At 39.6% G+C, this 20,721-nt stretch overlaps 1 protein-coding gene across 10 annotated transcripts in view; it reads left to right on the top strand.

The window, feature by feature from the left end:
• The window catches only part of ARB2A (ARB2 cotranscriptional regulator A), a 271,136-nt gene that overhangs the window by 155,560 nt on the left and 94,855 nt on the right, over positions 1 to 20,721 (top strand). For 8 of the 10 annotated variants that reach the window (XM_075019998.1, XM_075020004.1, XM_075019999.1 and 5 more), the window contains one exon: positions 3,466 to 3,585. The exons of the other annotated variants lie outside the window; for them this stretch is intronic. In XM_075019998.1, coding sequence (XP_074876099.1) covers positions 3,466 to 3,585 — 120 coding nt within the window. The remainder of the gene's footprint in view (positions 1 to 3,465; positions 3,586 to 20,721) is intronic. 10 annotated transcript variants of the gene reach the window in all.

Below are 20,721 nucleotides of genomic sequence, written 5' to 3'. Positions count from 1 at the left end.
CAAGTATGACAGGTGTTCAATATCTGATAGTCTCTGTAGCATTGGTAGTCACCGATGGTATATGAGGTATATTTGCTCTATTTTTATCTGTGAAAAGAACTAAAATACGATAGTTATTAGGAAAAAGACACGTATGTCTTTTCATTTATTAGTGAATTAAAGGGTAAATCTTACTGATAGTGTTCCGTTAAAAACGAAGGCAGGTGGGGTTTTGCATGATGGGAGCACGGGCGAAGGTTGTACCTTCTGCACCGAGAGCATCTGCTCCGTTCCCCACCTGAGCACCACGGAGCTGGGCTGCAGCAGTTCAGTCAGGAGGTACCTGGTCTGCAGCAATCCAGTAATTGCCTGGTTTTGGGTTATTTTGCATTGGTTAAGCATCACACAGAGGCCTTTTCATGTAACATAGTTCTTGACTTATTTTATTTCTAATTATGGGGCGGGGGGAAGGTTTTCAGAGGGATGGAGACCCACAGCTATGATTTCCACACCTCCAAAGAATCAGAACACTTATTTAGATGTAGAATTACCTGTTACAGATGACCAACTTTCAGCAGCTGGAAATTTCAGTTCAGCTTTCCCAGCACCTTTCCATCTCAACGTGTTTCACAAATAAGAATGTGTTCAGCTTCAGCTGCCTTCTGAGGTACATAGCGTGATTTCTCCATTCCTTTCTCTACAGTCATATAGATAATTATGTAAAACATGACCAAGAGGCACCCACTTAATCAAGTAATTTTAAAAGGTGGTGTATAAGTGCATTCTGTTTAGCTGCAATGAAAAGAAGGAAAGAAACAGGTGCCTGAAACTGTCACCTTTTGTACCAAAACTGCAGCATCCAGCCTCATAATTTCACCCAGGCCAAGCAGAGGAGGTTAATCCTGATGGACCCAGGGCAATTTGAAATCCTAAAACTGGCCGTACTCTGCAGTTGGTGGTGCCAGCTCCTGCAGCCAGATGTTTCTTGTACGGACACGGCGCCGGTTTATTCTCTGTCCAAGTTGTTTAAAATATGGGCTTGTTATGAGGGGAAAAAATAAGCAGATGCTCTGAAGAGAGAGCTTTTCTTCTAAACATACATGACTCCTCCAAACTCCTTCTCACACATACATGCTTTTCTTACCCTGTATAGGGTTTAGCAGAGTATGTACAGCAACACAGTTTATCCTGACATTATATGGCTTTTTTTTCACCAGTAACAAACAAAACTGTAGTTACAGCCTATATCTAGCTTGTTCTAGCTCATTTCTTTTTGCTTTTATAAAATCCTGTTGAGTCTTCATACTGGACTGTGAAGCTGTGCACTTAATGATTCGGTTGACTAGACCACTGGTTATGCTTTAATTGGTGGAAGCTTTTTCGAGCTGAGTTTCTGAATCCTTCAGAAGCTTCATGCTGCTGTCTTATTCTTGTGGCAACCCTAAAATTGTGTGCTTTTCCCATCAGCATGTAGAATAATAAATGCAAAATGCCAGAAAATGCAATATTAACCAGAAACAACCTCTTCTTTTTGTCAGAATGTTAAAGCAGGGTTATGTACCTGTACAAAAATTGCTGTTAAGAGAATTAATGCTAACATTATTATTTAAAAAAAAAAAATCTCCTGCATATTTAACTAAAATAAATCTTTTAGATAAACTAGTCATTTAAAAACTCTCCTAGTGTTTTAATGTGCCTTTTCCATACGTATCATAATTAGAGTACATCAGTTTTCCATAGGAAACTCCAGTTCAAGTTGTCGTTCAGCTTTATCTTAATAACTGGTCTGTCAATCATATTTTCTTTATGAAATTTCTTTTGAAAACCTTCCCTCTTTCCTCACAAAGGGAGGAGTCTTTACCTCCTTTACCTATCTCTACAATCAAATTTCAAAACAGGGTTGAAAGAAAATAAGCCCTTTCTCACGCTGAGGTGGTTTACAATAGTTGATACATAATTAGTTAAAACTATGTTCTGTCATAGTCAATCAAGAACAGAATCTGTCCAGGATTAAGAAGAATACTTCAGAGCACTTCAGTGCTTTTTGGCGAATTTGATAAATATGTTTTAATCGCTGCTACCTTGGAGAAAAAAAATTTAAAAGCACATAATTGTTTTAAAAGCTTTGGGTCCAGATCCATAAAGGTTTGTAGCCATCTCCCTCTTATTTAGGAAACCGGGCATGAGAATAGAAGTAAAAGCCTAAATCCACCACGTTATTTAGTTGTCTGTCTTCCCATTGATTTTAGACACTCGTAAGAGCTTAAATTCCCAAAACGGAGTTGCAGCGTGGGACTAAGACCTAAATCACTTCAGTGTTCTTGGTAAAGTTACAGTAATTCACACTGTGTAATTAGCATCTTCTGATTGCCAGTGGCTTTCGCTGGTTTGTGCTTTATTTTCCCCAAGGAAATAAGGCTTTTGTGGTCTGCATCTGAGTCACCTAGGGGTATGAAGTTGTTGGTGGAGCAGAGCGAAGGGGAAAGGGATGCAAATTTTAGGCAAGGACGTGACCTTGACTGATCGGCTCTTTCTGGCACAAAAGAGTCTGGAAAGCACCAGCAGTGTTGTGCTAGAGGTGTGAAATCCTGGTGGGGCAGGGGAGCTAGCAGACCATCTTACTCTTGTCACCTGAGACTAGACAGATTTGTGGTTACGACATGGACAACCTGAGAAATAAGTGAATTACAGAGAGGTGCAGGGCTTTCCGAGAGCCTCTAAGGTAGAGGTGGGAGTGCATAACCCCAATGTTTGAGGAGAGCACGCTAAAATCAGTGTAAATCACTCCGGTGCCTTCAGTGACCCTTACATTGACTGGCATCCACAAATTCTTGTTCAATAATAAGAAAAAGCACTCCCCTCACTACTAGAAACTCCAAAGTAACGGCTAATGTATAAGCAGTCAAGAGGTGTTTTATCTGTGCTGTATCTCATAGTCTGCAGTTGTAAAAAGTGGCATTTAAAAGAGTAGTTGCAAATACCACAGTTTTAATGTTTGGCAGATTTCCATTGGCCCATAATGTGAAAAAATTGTAAAGACTGAAATTATATTTATATTGTTCCTACTTGTTTTTATTTGTTTTATCAGACTAAGGCTTAACTACTTTAAACAAACCATCAGTGAACAAACATTTGACAAAGAGTTGTCAAAAGAAAGAAAATCAGAGCAGTGGCTCATAATTTCTCTGAATGCCTCTGTTTAGCTGAATTGCCATCATGGTATTTAGACAAAATTTTGCAGATGCGTAATTTTTGTTGTATTTATTAAAATAAGCCATAATAAAGCAACAGTTTTACTGCCTTTAAATAGCAATCTTAAATTTCTTTTATTTAGACAAATTAATCTGTTCTTTTTTTTGACACTAGGGTATATTCATTTGAGGTTTGTTTTAACAAAACATTTTAACATATAGGAACACGTTGCTTTTTAGACAGAATTGCCAGTTTTTAAAAGGTAATTGTCGCAAACATAATTTCTTTCTGCAGGATAATGGATCTCCTGAAGAACATGCAATTTATGTTTGGGACCATTTTATTTCCCAGTCAGCTGCAGAGAACGTGTTTTTTGTTGCTCACAGTTATGGTGGACTTGCCTTTGTAGAGTTGGTAAGTGTGACTTCTCCATTGCCTTCTTTCCTGAAGTCTTTCACAGATTTTCTCAGTTCTTTGTGATCACCTTCTTGAAAGCAGCCATTTAGGAACAACTTGGAACCAATGGTCAGATACAGATCTGTGAGGATTTCTTTGCAACGGGAAGGTCACTGCATTTTTCTCTGGTTTTGAGTTAGATGATAAGGTGCCAAGCGTGCACAAACCTGAAAGACTGTGGGAAGACAAAACGCATTGAATCCTCCTTGTCCAGGCTATGTACTGAAAGGCAGCGCTCAGTGAGTTTCTGCTCTGGGGCACAAAGACTGGAGGTGAAGACTGAGAACGTGTAAGAACAGTTTTAAAGCAAAGTCACATTAACAGATGCACCGTTTTGTATATAGATTGGAGCTGAACATGAGGGGAAATTTGGAGGTTTTACCCAATTTTGCAGTTTTTCCACAAAGGTCTGCGGAAGTTGCTGGGAAGACTTTTTTGCCGTTTATTAGGCTCTGGATAAACCCTGCGGTGATGTGAGGTGGGGAGGACTCTGCTCACTGTAAAGCTGCTCTGCCTCTGATGCTGGGACTGCTGAACATCCAGTTGGTCAGTCTTTCACCCTTTAAAGGCAAATTTGTTGACCCCATCTGGTATATGAAGTTGCCTGTTGAACTTGTATACTATTCTTTGAGCGTAGCTATAGCCTCCTCACTTAATTGTGAAGTGCTGGTGTGGTGTAATCACGATTTGTTTTATTGAAGAAAACTAAAAAAGTCCTGTTTATTGTGGAAACGTAAATTGCAGAACATTGCAACTGGTTTTATAGACACAGGAATAAGAAGACGTGTATGTACATCTTTTGTCTATAAGACATTATTTTAGTCTCACTGAAAGTTAGTAAAAGTGGTTCCTGCCTGAAGGTAAGATGAATGCCCTAGTTAAGGCAAAGCATGCATGAGTGTTTTGTTTTCAATCTTGTGCTGCTCTAAGTAGCAAGAGTAATCCAGAGCAGGACCACTTGTATTATTTTAAGAACTTAAGATTTTTGTTAACCCTTTTGATTTGTAGAAATTAAGGCCATTTTCATTTTCCATGTGCTTCCAGAAGCGTATTTTTAAAATATGTATGACGTTTACACTGGGACTTGAGAACAGTTCAGCTGATCATTTTCCACGGATAGTTTGTTACCAGGTCAATAAATAGTCTCAAACCTAAATTTTTAGGAGACCAAATTAGTGAAGATGAATAATTCCTTCTATAACCACAACTCTGGGCAAGAAGCGGATTGCATCGCATATGCCTGTTGTTCCTGGGATGCAATGGAGGGTAGGGAGCATCTCTTCTCTCTTGGCTTTCCAGACCTGTGATTTTCAGCTGCCCTGTGTTTCAGCCTAGGTTATTCTGGTGTGCCTCATGTTTCCAAAGTGAAGTGTTAGCAAAATTTCTGTAGGTATTGTAAAGCCATGTTGTTTGGGTCGCCGGACACCTACAGATGCATAGGTTTATCACAGGGCGGGAATAAAAATTGACTGGAGACCTTTCTTGGTGTTTCCTAAACAAAGTGCTTATTCGAAGGAGGCTTGGCAAGTTTTTCCGTCACATTTCAGTCAATGGCTTGAGGTGGCATGGGTAACAGATGACCAATGTGTCATTCCCATTTTGCCTGTTTCTCTTGTCACACTGGTGGATATTTCTTCACTTTTGTTCAACTTTAATATGAAGCACACAGATGTTTCAGAACAAGACTTGACTTCTGACCTTGGGGCTTCCAGGGTCAGGGTGCTCAGGGCCTGTGAAATTATCGCAAGCTGAGCTAAAGTTTTTATCCATCGCAGGAAGCAACCAGTAAGTAAGAAGTTAAAAAGGAGCTTTGTCAGAGAGACAAGATGGTCTCAGTAAGGGTCAGCTTCTGTAGTCTGCTGTCTCTGCAGGAGATGCATGCCTGAGAGGAAGAATATAATATATAACCATTGGCACATCACATAACTGTCATGCAAAACTAGACCTGAGAAGTATATTTAATGTAGCCCGATTGTTTCTTAAAAAATCAAAGGATATTAACACCTGGTTTTGGTAGAGGTGGCTTGATATCTGAGCTCCACTGAAAGCAGTTTAATTAAATAATGCATAAACTGAAGCAGATATCATTGAAATAAACCCTGAACTACTTTATCACAATATTAATTTATAAGTTTTTATTTTGTTATGATCTTCTTTCTCTTCAATTTTATATCCATATGGCACTTAGTAATTGCAAAGAGCTCAAAAAAGAAGAAATGGAGCAGCTGATGGGCAATTACTTTCTTGTGACAAATACGTTTTTGATCACTTTCTTTCCTGCTTTGCGTGGGGGAGATGATGAGGGTGATAGAGCAGCTACACCATATAGCAACCGTACCACCTCTACACTTGCTGTGCAAGAATTTGGGGTCAACTGATTAATAAAATTGTAGGTTACAGTAGTTATGGGGACCTGTTGCACAGCTGCTTCTTCTGCATCCGCGCCTCTTACAGGGGAGCAGTGTGAAGCATATGGCTTTAATTTGGAGTGAAGGTTTCTGCCTGGGTCCTCTGCATTTTACTGTGCCTGCAGGGAAAAAGAAAACAAGCAAAGAAGTCCAAAAACATATGCGCTTTCAATGAGTATCTTTTAAATTCTCTTTGCAAGTTCAGTGCTTGCCGAGGTCTGTCCTGATCGTTTGCCGTCGTCTCAGTCACAGAGACCCCCAGCTCATCACTTCGTCACGGTGCAAGGCTCTCGATGAAAACCTGACGCTCCAGCGTTAAATCAGAGAAACCCAACGACACTTGGTATTAGACAAAGACTCGTTGGTGTCGTTCGTACCGTGGGGTGGGAAGAGCTGCTGTGTTCAGCCTGGCAGGGGCAGGACACATCCCCCTGTCTGCAGCTGCTAAAGGAGCTGGCGGAGGAGAAGCATCTCTGCTCTGCCTCGTCCCTTTGCTCTGCAGGTTTCCAAAGTCCCGTGCTGGGATGTGGGCGTGCTATTTTGGTGGGAAACTCAAAGCGAAAAGAAGGCAAACGTGACCATCGCATGGGAGGTGATTGGTATAAAAGGAGGAGCATTTTTGTTTACAAACCCTTGGTGGCCAAACCTGGTCTTCATTCCAAATTTCATCTGACCATAAAAATCAGGCTATGGTTTGGAAGCCCTTCATTAAACAAACCAGTAAAACTTGGCTGCAATTTTCAAATACATGCCACAGCACCTAGCAGTTTTATTGGTCTTTGCAGCTTTTTAATTTACATTTTTGAGTGTCTGTGATTGCGAGATGTTAAGAAAAACAGGGTGAGTTTGTAATATCATGCTTGAATGCACAGAAACTGTTACCCGGTTATTGCAACGTAGGCACACAATTTCTGTACCTTGCTGGGTCATAGATTACTAGGGGAGTAATTGAAAGTGATTGAACATGTGTGGGAAGTAAAGTTCTACCAATAAATGTAATTAGTTGTATTGTTTATAGCTTGAATTACAAATGCTAATCATAAACCATATGCTAAAATGTATCTTAATATTTAGTAATTAAAACTTTGTGTAACTGTGGTTTGAAATTAAATGTGTGTCTAATAATATCTACATGTAAATTACTTTTTGAATACACAGCACTAAAAATAGTTGTTGGGTCACTGTGTTCTGCTAATTACTGATTTTGAAAAACTCAGGCCATGATTCATGAACACATCTCAGCTTCTTACTTCTGTTATCCCTTACACAGTGTAGTCAGGGATTTATTTTCAGAAGCAGCTTGCTGTAGTTGATGGTAAATTGTGGAACTTTCCCAACTCCTAGCTTATAATAATTTTATGAAATTTAACAGAAAGTGAGAATTTCAAGTTGATGGAGTCAATTTTATATTTAGTTTACAGAAAATAAGTTTCTGGTACAACGCCTCCTTTGAGTTTTTCTGCCAAATTTTGTGGGTTTACAATTATTTTGCTTTAAAAAGAATGTTTTCCCTTGTCATTGCCTGCATGAAAGACCCGCACAGGAGAAAAGACATATTGTGCCCCCATGCCCACTTGAGTGCTGTGGCCATCCCCTGCAGATCTACTCACAGCATCAGGGCCTGGCTGCATGTAGAAGGGACAGAAAAGGTGGTCCTAGGATGCTGGGTGACATGTAAAAGTAGCTGTGTCCATCATTGTAAAAAACACATGACAACTACTCATTTTGGAATCACAAGAAGAATTGTTAAATCTAAGCTTTCAAAATTGGCAATTAGGTATTCAGTATCCTGAGATTTAAAACAAAAAAAAAAGACTTTGTGGAAGATATCTCCTGTTTGCCTCCTATATTCCTGAGACTTTAGGCTTTGCATTTTCAAGGGTTTCCTCGGCACCTTATGAACCAGAAGTGTAGCTTTTTTGTTTTAATTTTAGTTAAATAATATATTTAAGAAAAAAAAAACACCAAATATCATGGGAATCATGACAAAATTGTGAGAATCAGTGGTGGTATCTCCAGCTTATGGCATTCATACTGCTGTAAAAATACAAAGCACACGGGGGAATGTGATATGATTAAATTAGGAGGAGGAAAGTAGGTTCATTGTCTTTGAGCAGATAAGAAACTATTCATTATGGTCTTTGCTGGCTAAAATGTTGGATGTATATATTGACAGTTTGCCCAAAGGTGTAGATAAAAGTGTGTGTGTATGTGTGAGTATGTATTTTTAGGCAGTTTTGTTAAAATGAGAGCCCTTAAAACACACCGTTCAAATTACTGTATCCACTACACCATCCTATTTCCATCAAAATCAGCCAATTTTGTCCATTTGAAATAATTTTAGGTCCATCATTTTGAGATACGCTCTGCAATAAGCTGCCACTTCATTTTGTTGTATTGTGCTGAGTGCGGCAAGGACCTGACCCTGGCTAGAGCTGATAGGTGCCATAATGATAATGATGATAAACGGACACCTGCTGAGCTACCTGGGAGTCTCTCAGGCTGCATCAGTATTCTGGCACAGGCAAAATGCAATTTAAGAGCCTTAATGACTGGGCTGTGAACATGTCATTAGCTTTTCATTAATTTAATTTCCTGAAATTTCAGATTGAATGGTTTGTTATATTTGGCTTTTTATTTATATATACTTATATAAATATATCTATCTACTCGTTTTTTATATTTAGTTTGGTTCAAGAATTGATGAGCATAAAGCAGGTACTGTGGATATGCAACTCTTAATTCCCCTGGCTGATATATTAAAATACACCTACTGATGTGTGGCAGAAATAACACAAGATCTGTGGTGGTTGTAGGAAGCATGGGAGAGAGCTGGAAGTAGAGACCTGAGAAGCCAAACACCTCAGTGACCAGGGTCCATATTGTGAGGAAACAAAGCAAAATATCACTGTGCTTCAAGGCTTTGTGAGCATTAAACTAAAGAAAGAAAGAGGACATTCTTTAAATATTGGTAGTTGTGAGAGCAGTATGGGATGCTGTCTTGTAGGTTTATGGGGATTGGGTTATATGTGCAGTCTTTGGACAAATCACCTTGCCCAACTCTGCCTGTTTTAGGTCTCAGCTTTCTTCTGTGTTGTACACTTACATTTGCACCTTTGAGTCAGGTCTGGCGTAGGTAGGGACACTCAGAAAAATAAGTCTAAAAGTGAAAATGGGATTTTAATTCCATTTGGTTATTTATTTCAGCTATACTTTGTTGTGCTTCTTGGAAAAATGCTTATTCGTCTGAAAAGGGTCAAACAAGGAATGAAGGTAGACAAGAGGAGCTAATGGAGAAACAGCAGTGGGTTGTGTAAAAAGAGTCGGATAGGACTAGGGTCACTAATCTTGGGGCAAATTTCTTTTACTATTTCTGTTACTGACATGGGCACAGAAAGTAAGTGTGTGCTAATGAAATTGGCTCTTGGCATGAAGCGGTGAAGTCACCATTGGTATTCAGAAGTAAAATTTCTGCAGTAAGAGAAATTAAAGGAAATAATACAAACTTCAGGACACTTAGGCATTGACTGGCTAGTCATCTGCATTTGTGTATGCAGAGTGATCTCATCAACCAGGAACAGCAGGGATGGGAAAGCCCAGGGGTGGGTGGCCTCATTGCCGATGGCTGTGAGTGAATGACCCGATAATGCAACAAAAGACCCAAATGTGATCCTGCGATTTGTTTGTTCTTTCTGTCCCAGGAAGGGAAATACTAATGCCGGCCAGCATGCCAGTGAGATTAATCTGGTATAATCTGAGAAATTCAGGAAGATTAACTCAGTCCAGAAGAAATATGAGGAAGAGGTGTCAGTACGCTCAGAGCAATGGAGAGCCTATTTTACTAGAAAAAAGGAAGGATACGTGCATGTGCCATGATGTGGTGCCACATGGAGATGTCCTACCTGCCATGAGCACCAGAACCAGTATAGCCCTGGAAACAGTACACACACCCTCTAGGTTTGTCAGTCTTAATAAGAGCTGTGTAGTCTGCTAATGCTCTTACATTAACTTTGGTAGCCATTGAAGAAAAAGAAGGTTCGGCGTCTATTCTGTATTTGCTACAGAAGCAGAGTTTAAAAGCATGGCTTGTTCAACCTGACGAAGGGAAGCTTAGAGGGAGTGGTAGCACTCTGCAAATACATCAGGAGAGTAAACAGCAAGGAGGGAGAGACGTGTAAGCCAAAGAACAATGTTGGCAGAGGAACAAATGGATTAAAACTGGCCATGAATAAATTTAGGGTGGAATTAGGTTTCTCTCCATTGGATGAGAAAGCCCTGTTTGGGAACAGGGTGACTGGGGCAAAGCTGCTAACCAGTGTGACCCACATGTGGCAAGAGTTGTGTGAGTTATTGGCTGGGACCATCAGTCCTTGGTATGACCCAGGAGTCCATGATCCTGTGAAAGCCAGTGTGTGCAGGTGCCTGTTTTCAGCCACGAACAATTGGACCCTGTTTGGATTACTTTTTCTGGAGTTGGCACCTCTCTGACTCCAGGCTCACTCTGTGGCTTGAGCACTAGAAGCGCTGAGTTTGAACCAAAACCAGGTCAACATCCAAACACCAATGTTTGCAAACAACTTTTTTTCCACCTTCACTTGTTTTTGGAAGTAGCAGGCTCATTTTTGCTAATGCTTTCTGAAATGCGAAAGCTTCAGCTTGCCATAGAAAGCAATGGGGATCGCAGATCCAAGGGTGAGGGGTTGCAGCAGTAAGGAAATTAAACGATGGATTGAGAAAAAAATACTGAAGAATCTTAATATGTGTCACTGCCTGCTGTACTGGAGCAACTTCTTGATCACATTTGGCCTTTACTGATACCTGCATTAAAAAAAGTGTGGGGGGGTATATATATACACACACACACATATGTACACATATATATATATTTACATGCGTATATTACCCATTTTAACACAGAGCAGATAAACGTTTTAGGCCACTCTCAGCCTAAATAAATAAGCTGACAAGTGCACACTGGCATCATTATTTCACTTGCTGCTGTTTCTTGTTGTTATCCATTTGCATTGTGGTAGCAATCGCATAGTAGTGCCTTGTCCTGAAGAGCTTGCAGTCTGGAAGGATCATCTAACGGGAGGAGACAGAGGAATGATGAACGATTACCAAGCAGTTCAGAGCACAATAGCTGCATGTCCTTTTTCATTTTTTGGTGGTTTAGTTTAAATGCTGTGTAGGCATCCCCTTCCCCAGTTCATCTCCAGCCCTCTCAGCCTTGCTACTGGATGAGAGAAGAGGATGGGTGCAATGAAAGCCTGACTGCTGGCCACTTCCAGAACAGGCTCATGTTTTGAATATTCATCCCTCCTCGTCACCTTGCTCTGGATAACTTGCTCACCATCATTACTTTTTGCTTCGTCTTAATCATTTGCTAATGTAATATCTCATGCTTCACTCAGCTTAGTCTGTGGTTTGAAGCCAGCCATATGTCTGTCCCTTCCCCACTTCTTCCAAAAGGAAAAGGGCAATGTTTCATGGACTGGAATGATATACTGAGTACTAATTGCTGGCACCACCCATCATTACTTTACCTCTCATTGGTCCATTCATATTAATTTTCTAGTTTGACACCAAAGTTGGAATGCTAATTATAAAATGGACAAAGAGGTGGAGATGGGTAAAAGTTAGGGTTACTTGGAAATCCAGTTACTTAGAAATATGTATTTGTATCCAATGGGATTTTGAGGTTGAAGGCACAGCACTTTCTTCATTTCTTTGCAGAGACTTTTCTAGAGTTGCATCATCTCACTAGTGGTATATTTTTGTAATTTCTTTGCATTGTTTTAAATTCTGTGCACTACACAGTGAAGATTTATTTTTAGATTTCGGTATGAAAAGTTTTCTGATCTTTAGCAATTGTTCTCGTATTTCCACCCCCTTGTCTCTTGTTGCCCAACTGTATATAACTGGGCCTTCTTTTTCTTTTTCTTTGTACGTTTGTCTGAATCCAGTACTTTTGTCAACATTTCTCTGATAGTGTGCTGAGAATTCAACTCTGTATTTTAAGTGCAGTTACTATAGTTAGTTCAAGGTGAACTTCAGTACCTTTGTTCAGCTGTGCAACATTTTGGTCAATGCAGCCAAAATGATACTACATATTTTTTTTCCCAAAGTTTCTTTGAATTTGGTAACCACTAACGTTCATGCATCTCTCAGAGTATTTTAGTGCTCTCAATTTCCTTTTCCCCAGTGGTACTGAATGTAGTATATGATTTCCACCACCCCCAACAATATTATCTCACGTTCTTCCAAATTAAATCTAGCTGCGCTCTGGCCCTTGTTGTGCGGGATGACAAACTAGGTTGTCATAACGATCCTTTTTGTGCTACAGGTCTATGAATCTTGGAAGCTCGTTTTGTATTTCTTTCATGCCTTACTTCTCTTGGCAGTTTCTCCTGCTTTAATGTCACCTGCAAATTTAATTAATTCCAGATCATTAATGAAGATGTTAAATAAAACCGTATTTGGCATCTATCCTTATATCTGACTAGAAACTTCCTTCTGGCTCGATAAATTCCTTTGTATTAGTATCCTTTCCTGCATTGTTTCAACTGTTTTAAATTCTGCGAGACAGTGTACTTATCAGTCAGTTTATTTTTCATTTCAAATTCTAGCTTTGAAAGAAAAAGAAAGCCAAAGCACAGGACCGTGTTCAAAGAACACGTCGCTCATCCTTTCAGTTGTGCAGATAAACTTCAGCCCTTGAGGCTATCAAAGCTGATGGGGCAACGTCTGTGTGCAACAATCTGCTTAAAATGTGTAGAGTACACCATTGATCCCAACAGTTAACTCCAGGACCCGGCGCAACTGGTTTTCCTTAGTTTCTTGCCCAGCTATTAATTTCCTTGCTGGTTGCCCCAACTCCCCAGAAGTTACAAGTTGTCATCTCTAGTTGTGCACCTCCATACAGCTTTTTCTGTCTGAACCATCTCATACTCATCAGAGCTCATCCAGACATGGGGGAAACTCATCAACAGTAGCGGGGAGACAAGTCTTCTGTCCTCAGCCTCTGAGGAAACCACCCTCCATTGAACATCTTTGCCTTCTCTCTGATGTAAACTGTTTCAGTTCATCTCTTTTTTGGCTCCCCGAGGTGAATTCCTGAGATACTGGTAGATGTGCCATCCTGCTCCTGAGTCCTGCTGCATAAATAAAATGTCCCATCTCCTGTTCTCCTGAACAGACTTAATAGCTCTTCACCCCATCCACATTGATCTTCAGACTTTGCCTTCTTAATCTTGTAAAATCTTCTGTGAATGCACATCTTGCTTTTTATTTTATTTAATCCACCTGGGTTTGGGTCGTACTGGCAGGTGCCTCTTTTTGCTGTGGTGTGCACCCTTCAGTTTTCCTCATCCTCTGCAGATGCCTCTTCTCTGGCAGTGGCGCATCAGGACAGGAAAATGAAATTTTTAGAACACCACTTTATGTAGATGTGGTCATTGCATCTGTAAATGGCCATGCATTGGCCTGACTGGAGGTTCAAACAACATGAGTACTGGGTTTTTTTTTCAAGCAGGTACAATATGAAAAAACGGCTTTTTTATTTTACTTTGTAGGTGGTTACTTTTAGCTTTCTGGATTGGTCTGGAGGGCAGCTTCATACTAAAGATTTTACAACATATGACATCATCACAGTCTAAAGGGATTGCAGTTCTCTTTGAATGTATATATGAACACTAATAAAGAAGAAAAGTAGGAGGCTTGGATTTGCTTATATGACAAAGAAAATGGGAAAGTCACATGTGTTACTTCTTGACAGGTTTTGTGGTGCATTTAGATTATTTGATCTGAACGATTAGGCTCTTTTAAATTCTGAGGTTTGGGGGTTTTTTAATGGAAAAAAAATGTTAAAAAAAAAAAAGGAAGTTGCCTCACTGTTATTTCATAGTTTTTCCCATTTCTGTGACATGATCTTATGCCGATAAGACTACACAAGTGTATTGTGTTACTGTTAATTTAAATGTTAATTATGGTCAAAAGTGTATGTATGGCTTTTGTGTGGAACAGTAGAGATTTTATAAGACTTTAAGACCCGGTTTAGTGGATCAACCAGGGGAACTGCAAGTTAATAATATATTAGGCATTGCAAATCCAGGTGGAGTAAAAGGAATCCAAACATACTCTGGTGAAGGGAGCTCTAAAACTGTGGTACAGTAAGAAGCAGCTGGAATTTGCATTTTATCCTAGAACTTTCCTTTCTTTAATCTAGTGAAGATGTGTTACATAGCTCTTTCAGTATATTAGTGAAGTATTTTAATATTAATAATAGCATGACTACCAGTGTTTAAATGTTAAAATAATCCTATTTAAGGGCTTTGCTTGAATGTGATAGGAAGTAAAAATATGTAAGTAGATTTTGCACACATATTCATTGAGAAAATTGTGCTTTTAACACCACAGAACTGAACTGAGATTTTAATGCAAAGTGTCAAAATGCAGGAGTAAAATTTCCTCATAAATACATGAGGAACAAATAGTTTAATTGGTTGTTTTTCTATCTTTTCTATTTTCCAAGGCAAACTAAATGTAACAGTGAATCTCAGTATCCTGCAGTATCAGGATACAAAGTGCATGAGGTTTTTACAAGCTTGATTAAGCCAAGGCATTTTATTTGCCTGTCGATATCTGGATTATATTTTGTCCTGGGGTGGCTCTAGCCGTCTGACAGCAGTATTATACCTTTGTGCTATGAAGTTAGGAGCTGCTAGTGATCTTTAAAAGCAGAGTTTTTTGAGAGAAAAAGTTTTTGTAGGCTTTTTTGCCTGTTCCTTCATCCTCCTCCTTTCTCTCCCCATCCCTTTCCCAAGAACGGATGATGAATAATGTTTAGGAAATCATTCCCCACAAGTCTCTGTGGGAAGACTTGTTATTTTAGCAATTTTGATGTAGTTACCAAGTAGTTGGTGAACCTGTATGGTCCTGTGGTCGTGAATATTGCTTTGTGCACCAAGTTTTATTCCAATTTGCGAGTGCTTTTGAAGTATTAATGTTATATGTCAGCTGCTTTGCTAAAGAGCCTTACTGTTTTCTTGAATACCTTTAAAACATAGTCTAAAATAGTGGAGGGTACAAAAAATATAATTGCAATATTCTTTGACAGAATAGATATCCGTCAATGGAGTGATGATAGTGATGTTAGATCTCTGACATTGTAGTTCTTGTAAATGAAAAACCTTTTATTTTTTTTCTACATCACCGAGGACTTTACTTGGTAAATTTAAAAAAAAAAAATCAAAATATCAAAATACCTATACAAAACCTCAGCCACCCCCCTCCCGGTCCCTACCCCGGTGGGCACACAACTTCCAACGTTTTACAAGGTGTTAAAGCACAGAGATTATATCTTCTGAGCCTGAAAAAAAGCATTGTTAATTTAACCCTCAGTAATCTTATTTCACTTAGCTGCCATTGCTGTCTACAGCCCCAGCAGATTTTTTTAAACCAGCTGTTGAAAATAACCTAGTTTAAAGAGTTCACGGCTGAACGTGAGGGATTCATCATTATATATTTACTGTCTGAGGCTGATATAGCTGTAAGGTTTTTCAGATGCCATTGATCTATTGCGCATGTTCCCTCCCCGGGTTGCAGGACGTGCTTCTATTTGCATAAGGCCCTGGGCAAGGTTCTTTCTTGCATTGATTGGCCTGTCCAAGGGAGCCTGATGTGCTCCTGCATTGATCACCCTGTCTTTTCTTGGAAGGCAGTGTTACGCCGAGTTCATCTCAAACATTCTGGGGAGAAGGGAAAACTTTACTGCAGATGTCTCAATTTTATTCAGATGTTCCTTTGAGTATAGGCCTTTCCTCTTTTTTTTTTTTTTTTTTAGGATAGGGGTTTTTTTGTGTTGTGGTTGTTTTGTTTTTTTTAATTTGGATTTGTCTCTGCAGTTATAGCACAGCATAGACCAGAGTGTACTGAAAAGCTATGTTAAATAAAATCACCATTATGTATACCTTTTATTCCATGCTGTGGGTTTTTTTTTAAACAATGCCTATAGCTTCCAGCAAAAATCAAAACTACTCTCTCTTCAAAGAGTTTGCAATTATAACTGAAGACTTAATCTAAGACTGTGTGTGCTGGTGTCTTTGCTGAGATTAATATGGTCAGTTTGTAACTTGCGTGGTTTGTACTAAATTTTCTTCAGTCGTACAAAAAATATTTAAAAATGGCATCTTTGGGACAAAACCGCGGTTGGATTTTGGCTCGCTGGAGCTGTACTTCAAAATTAATCACATAGGTAAATTGCTGAGCAGACCGATGGTTGATCAGCTTTGTGTTGATCAGAGAGGACAAATCCTTCCTTACAATGTCCTTGTTGTTACCGACGTGGTATGTCAGGGGCTGGCTTTTGAAACCCAGGTTTGGCAGCCGGGTTCTTGGCTCACCCTTGTAGGGGATGGAGCTTTTCAATGTCTGCTGCAATAACAACCCATATTCAGGAGCTCTGAAATCCACTGCTGCCATTTCTGAGTGCCGCACATTTGCCTACATGCCTAATTATGGGAAAGATGCCCATTATTATTGCCCACCAAACCTCTTTCTGTGGTCAGAAAGTGATTTGACACATGGACTTCCCTGTAGGTAGAGGTGAAATGTGGTTATACCCAAAGGGTGGCTCATATCTAGTGAATGAGCTGACATGTGAACTTTACCAAGCGCATGATAGTACTGCATGTTGGTGAAAAATAAAATGTTACGATAGAGTTCCTGTCCCACAGAGCACTGAGCATCACAGAGCCATTCCTTCATAATTTTTAAAAAATTTACTAAGGATATTTTTGTGGACGCTGTAGAATTTTCTTCGAAGGAAATAAGTATTCAGAGATACACAGCTGAGATCTTATTAATGCTATTACATAAATTACACAGGTTTTTTTTTTATCGCTTGGATTATAGTTTCATGTCTTTCATAGAAGCAATAATGTATTGCATTGTATTGCGATACTTTGGCTTAGGGAACATATTCCTTTGGTCATTCAGTAAAACAAAACTTAGATAAGTATAATTCAGGTAGCGTATATGAAATTTCATCTTCATTATCATGCAAATGCAGTGAGAATGTAACATTTCCCAAGATGTCATTTGACTATTAGGATCTTTAGAAAATGGCCTCTCAAAGCCACAAAGCTAATATTCCAGAAGAAAGCTATATAATACCTAAAAATTGTCTATCCTTATTCTATATGAATAACAAATGTAATAGGACAGGCCATTATTAAAATCTCAAAAGAATGTGTTGACCTATTGATACAGAGGATCTTTTCTGATTTTTGCATCGATGATGAATTCTGAGCTTTCCGTAGCATAGAGGATGAACATGCAAATACAGATTTCAAAAATCTGCAGGGAAAAAAAAAGTTGGATAGTAACTGGAAATCTGTTCTTTTTTGTTTTGGTATATAAATTAAATCGGTGGATATTTATACCGATAACTATTTTGTTATACATAGCGATATCCTGTGCGAGTGTTAAATATATTGTGTGGCTGCATTGTGCACAGATTGTGCATCTGCAACACTTTTCACTTATTTTAAGCTGTCTCTTGCTGATATTTGAGTCAATGAATGTAGAAGATGGGCACGGGCTAACGATGAGCTAATCTCTTAAGTGGGGAGTGGAACTTGCTTTTAATTCTGAAATAAAAGAAGAGTCTGAGTATCTCGTAGCAGCCCATTATCAGTGTTGTTCAGTTGAAGAAAAAAGCTGGACTTGCTTATATGCATGAACTGTGCAGGGCAACAAGACACGAAAAATTTCTGGTAGCAAAATAGATCTTTTGCAAACAGCTTCAGTTTTGAAAAAGGGTGGGACACGATTGCTTATAAGCAATTAAAATGAAGAAAGGAAATCTAATCTCTTACTTCAGGTAGGAATACTCTCTGAAAAAAAGTATCCATAGCATGCATAGCATTGTGCTGTTAAACAAAGCGGATGCCCTAGAAAAACGTGATGAAGATGTATATAGGTACTTCCAGACTTTCTGATACCCTCCATGGATGTTGTATACTGAGATTTTTCTCAGCAGATATTTGCAGCCCCAAGTGATGTTCTGGATGTGTTGAAATAAGTGTTTTGAATGGGTTTTAATGATTGCTTGATTGCTGGGCATCAGGAATACAAGCGAGTCCTTTTAATGATAAGGTCTAGGCAAAATAGAGCAGCACAATGTAAAAACCCATATTTTAAAGTTTTCCTGTGAAAAATTTAACTTCCATGGCAAAAAGTGATATTTTTCAGACGCGGGGCTGATGTTTTCCAAATAAGTATATAAAGAATGAAAGTCCAAAGTCTGTGGGTTTTTTATTTTTAGTTTGTGAAACCATAGTATTTAGAGACTGGAAAAATTACAGAGGATGTCTGAAGTGTCATCTCTTTCCCATGTCACTGAGACATTTTCATTTTACAAGCACATTACTGAAGATAAGAGCTGGTTCTGTGTGTTTTGCTAGGGAGATCTTTTCAGAGTCTGGGTACTGCTAATGTGAAAGATAGCATGCAGCAATTAAAAATGTTTTCCGCTACTTCATTCCCACCTAAACATTTTTACTCTCTGTGCATCATACATACAAGGTATCTGTCCTCCACTCAAAACCTTTTCATGATTTAACTGGCAAACTTCCATCACATGCAAGATACTCTAGTGCATTTTTTAAAAGGCATTAAAGTTTATTTATGCTAAATTTTTTTCAAGCTAAAATGGGGTGTTTAAATGACAAAGACTTGATCAAGAACTCCCCGACACTTGTGATCTGGTGCAGCAGTCAGAGGAGGGAATTAATAGAGCCTCCCCATCTCACTCAGAAATGCTGATTTTCTGTCATGTTCATATTTTGAGGAGAGGCTGCTCCGGGTGCGATACAGACTGCTTAGCACCAGATTTACTGGGGTCACTGTTTGAGCCCTACTTCATTGCCGAAAGGGTAATGGGTGGTAGTGTTCATAAGAATAGTGTGTAATAAAGGCAAAACAATTAGAATCGTCCTATGCTGCAGACTCTCGTGTTGCTTCCCACCACCTTTCTTTTTCCAGAAAAAAAAAAAAAAAACACCAGTTGTCCTATTTAAGTAGAGGCTAAATCCTTATTCAACTGGGCAAAACTGATTTTTATTGCATAGCATAGCAAATAATGGTGTAAGTTATTATTTGCATTGCTTTGGATTGCACTTCTTTTGTATGTACTCGATACATTTTTATATTTTGCAGCATTCTGCTAAGTACAATCTAAGTGAAGTTTTTTACTCTAATTGTGAAGCGAGTGTTATAGAAAAAGAAATTTGAAATTTCAATGTCACTATATTTGGTAGATTCACATGAATCTGTGGAAAGGGATAGCAAGTCTATAGTTTGTAGCTGCACAAAATTAAAATTAGTTATATAATGCACATTCCTCAAGACACCTTATTTTGAAAGGAAAAATCTTTCTGCCTTCTGCTTCTCTTTCATACATACTAAAGTAACTTTTCACAGTTTAAACAAATATTTCTAAATCAGGTAGTTCAGGAGACGCATCCCATAGGAAAAAAGCATCCGCCTGCATTCGGTAAGCCAAACGCAGGCAGGCATATGCCACAGTGTGCTGTTCCGTGCGTCTCCCTGCCCGTACGCAGCCCCGCACGCGATCGCACGCAGTGCGTATTATTGGTATAAAATTCTTAATAAGTTTTAGCGGAGAAATTCCCACCGCATCAAAAGACCTATTGACGCCGGTAATGCAGGAGGTGTGTTTCAGCCCTTCCCTGTTTCCCCCTGACCTCTCTCACGTCGACACACTCCCCTTCAATCACTGCTCTTCCACTCAGCTGTATCCCAAGTCAAACTTTCCAGCCGGTCACTGGCGAACATTCGCTGCGTGCCCCTGCGTCCCCTTCCTCCCTTTTCCCCTAAACCCACACGCCCCAGCCACCCAGCTACCCAGGTCCCACAAAAACCTTCCATTTTGATTTCAACCCCCCTCGCCACGCAGAAATAATGAGTGATGCTGAGGGGGGTGTCAGTCCCCGGGTCCCTCTTTTCTTTTGCCGGTGTCATTCACGCCACGCGAGGGCTGCGCCTGGTGCGTGCGCTCCCCGTCCTCGCGCGAAGAGCGCGCGGCCCGAGCTGGGGGTAAAGAGCAACTGCTGTCCTCTGCAAAATTAACTTTTGTCGGCCAGCCTGAAGTGCAACCCCGTGTCACATTTTCTGCAGTAGGTTGACATCCTCGGGCACGAGGGATCAAGCGGTGCTACAGCAAGCGACCTTGTCTTTTCTTCTTCTTCCTTAAAATAGCCGTTAGCATCTTTGCGCGTGGGAGGAGAAAATAATAAAAACTTTCTTAATGTCTGTAATATATAACTGCGCTTTCACCTCCCGCCTCCCGAACCGTTTTGTGCTGAGATGAACCGTGCTGCAGTTTGGGATGGGTTCCCCGGGCGGCAGCACTATAAGTCTCCTGAAAAAATATTTATTGATAATAGCCATAGATGCAGCATCTGCTGTAAAATGCACTTGAATTATTTCAGTTGCTGTTGCTAACTTTTTCAGAACGCTAAATTACTGCTAAAATCTAGTGGCAAAAACTTCCAAATCCATTTTTTATGGCTGTGTTCTCATATTAAGCCTAAATGTGTATATGCCATTTAGAGATTTTAATGAATCTTACGCAATTAAACTTTCATCGGCAATTGTACCC

This window comes from Buteo buteo, chromosome Z, assembly GCF_964188355.1.
Source record: "Buteo buteo chromosome Z, bButBut1.hap1.1, whole genome shotgun sequence".
Classification (NCBI taxonomy): Eukaryota; Metazoa; Chordata; class Aves; order Accipitriformes; family Accipitridae; genus Buteo; species Buteo buteo.
Note: the sequence above shows the minus strand (reverse complement) of the source record. Positions and strands in the feature narration are given on the sequence as shown.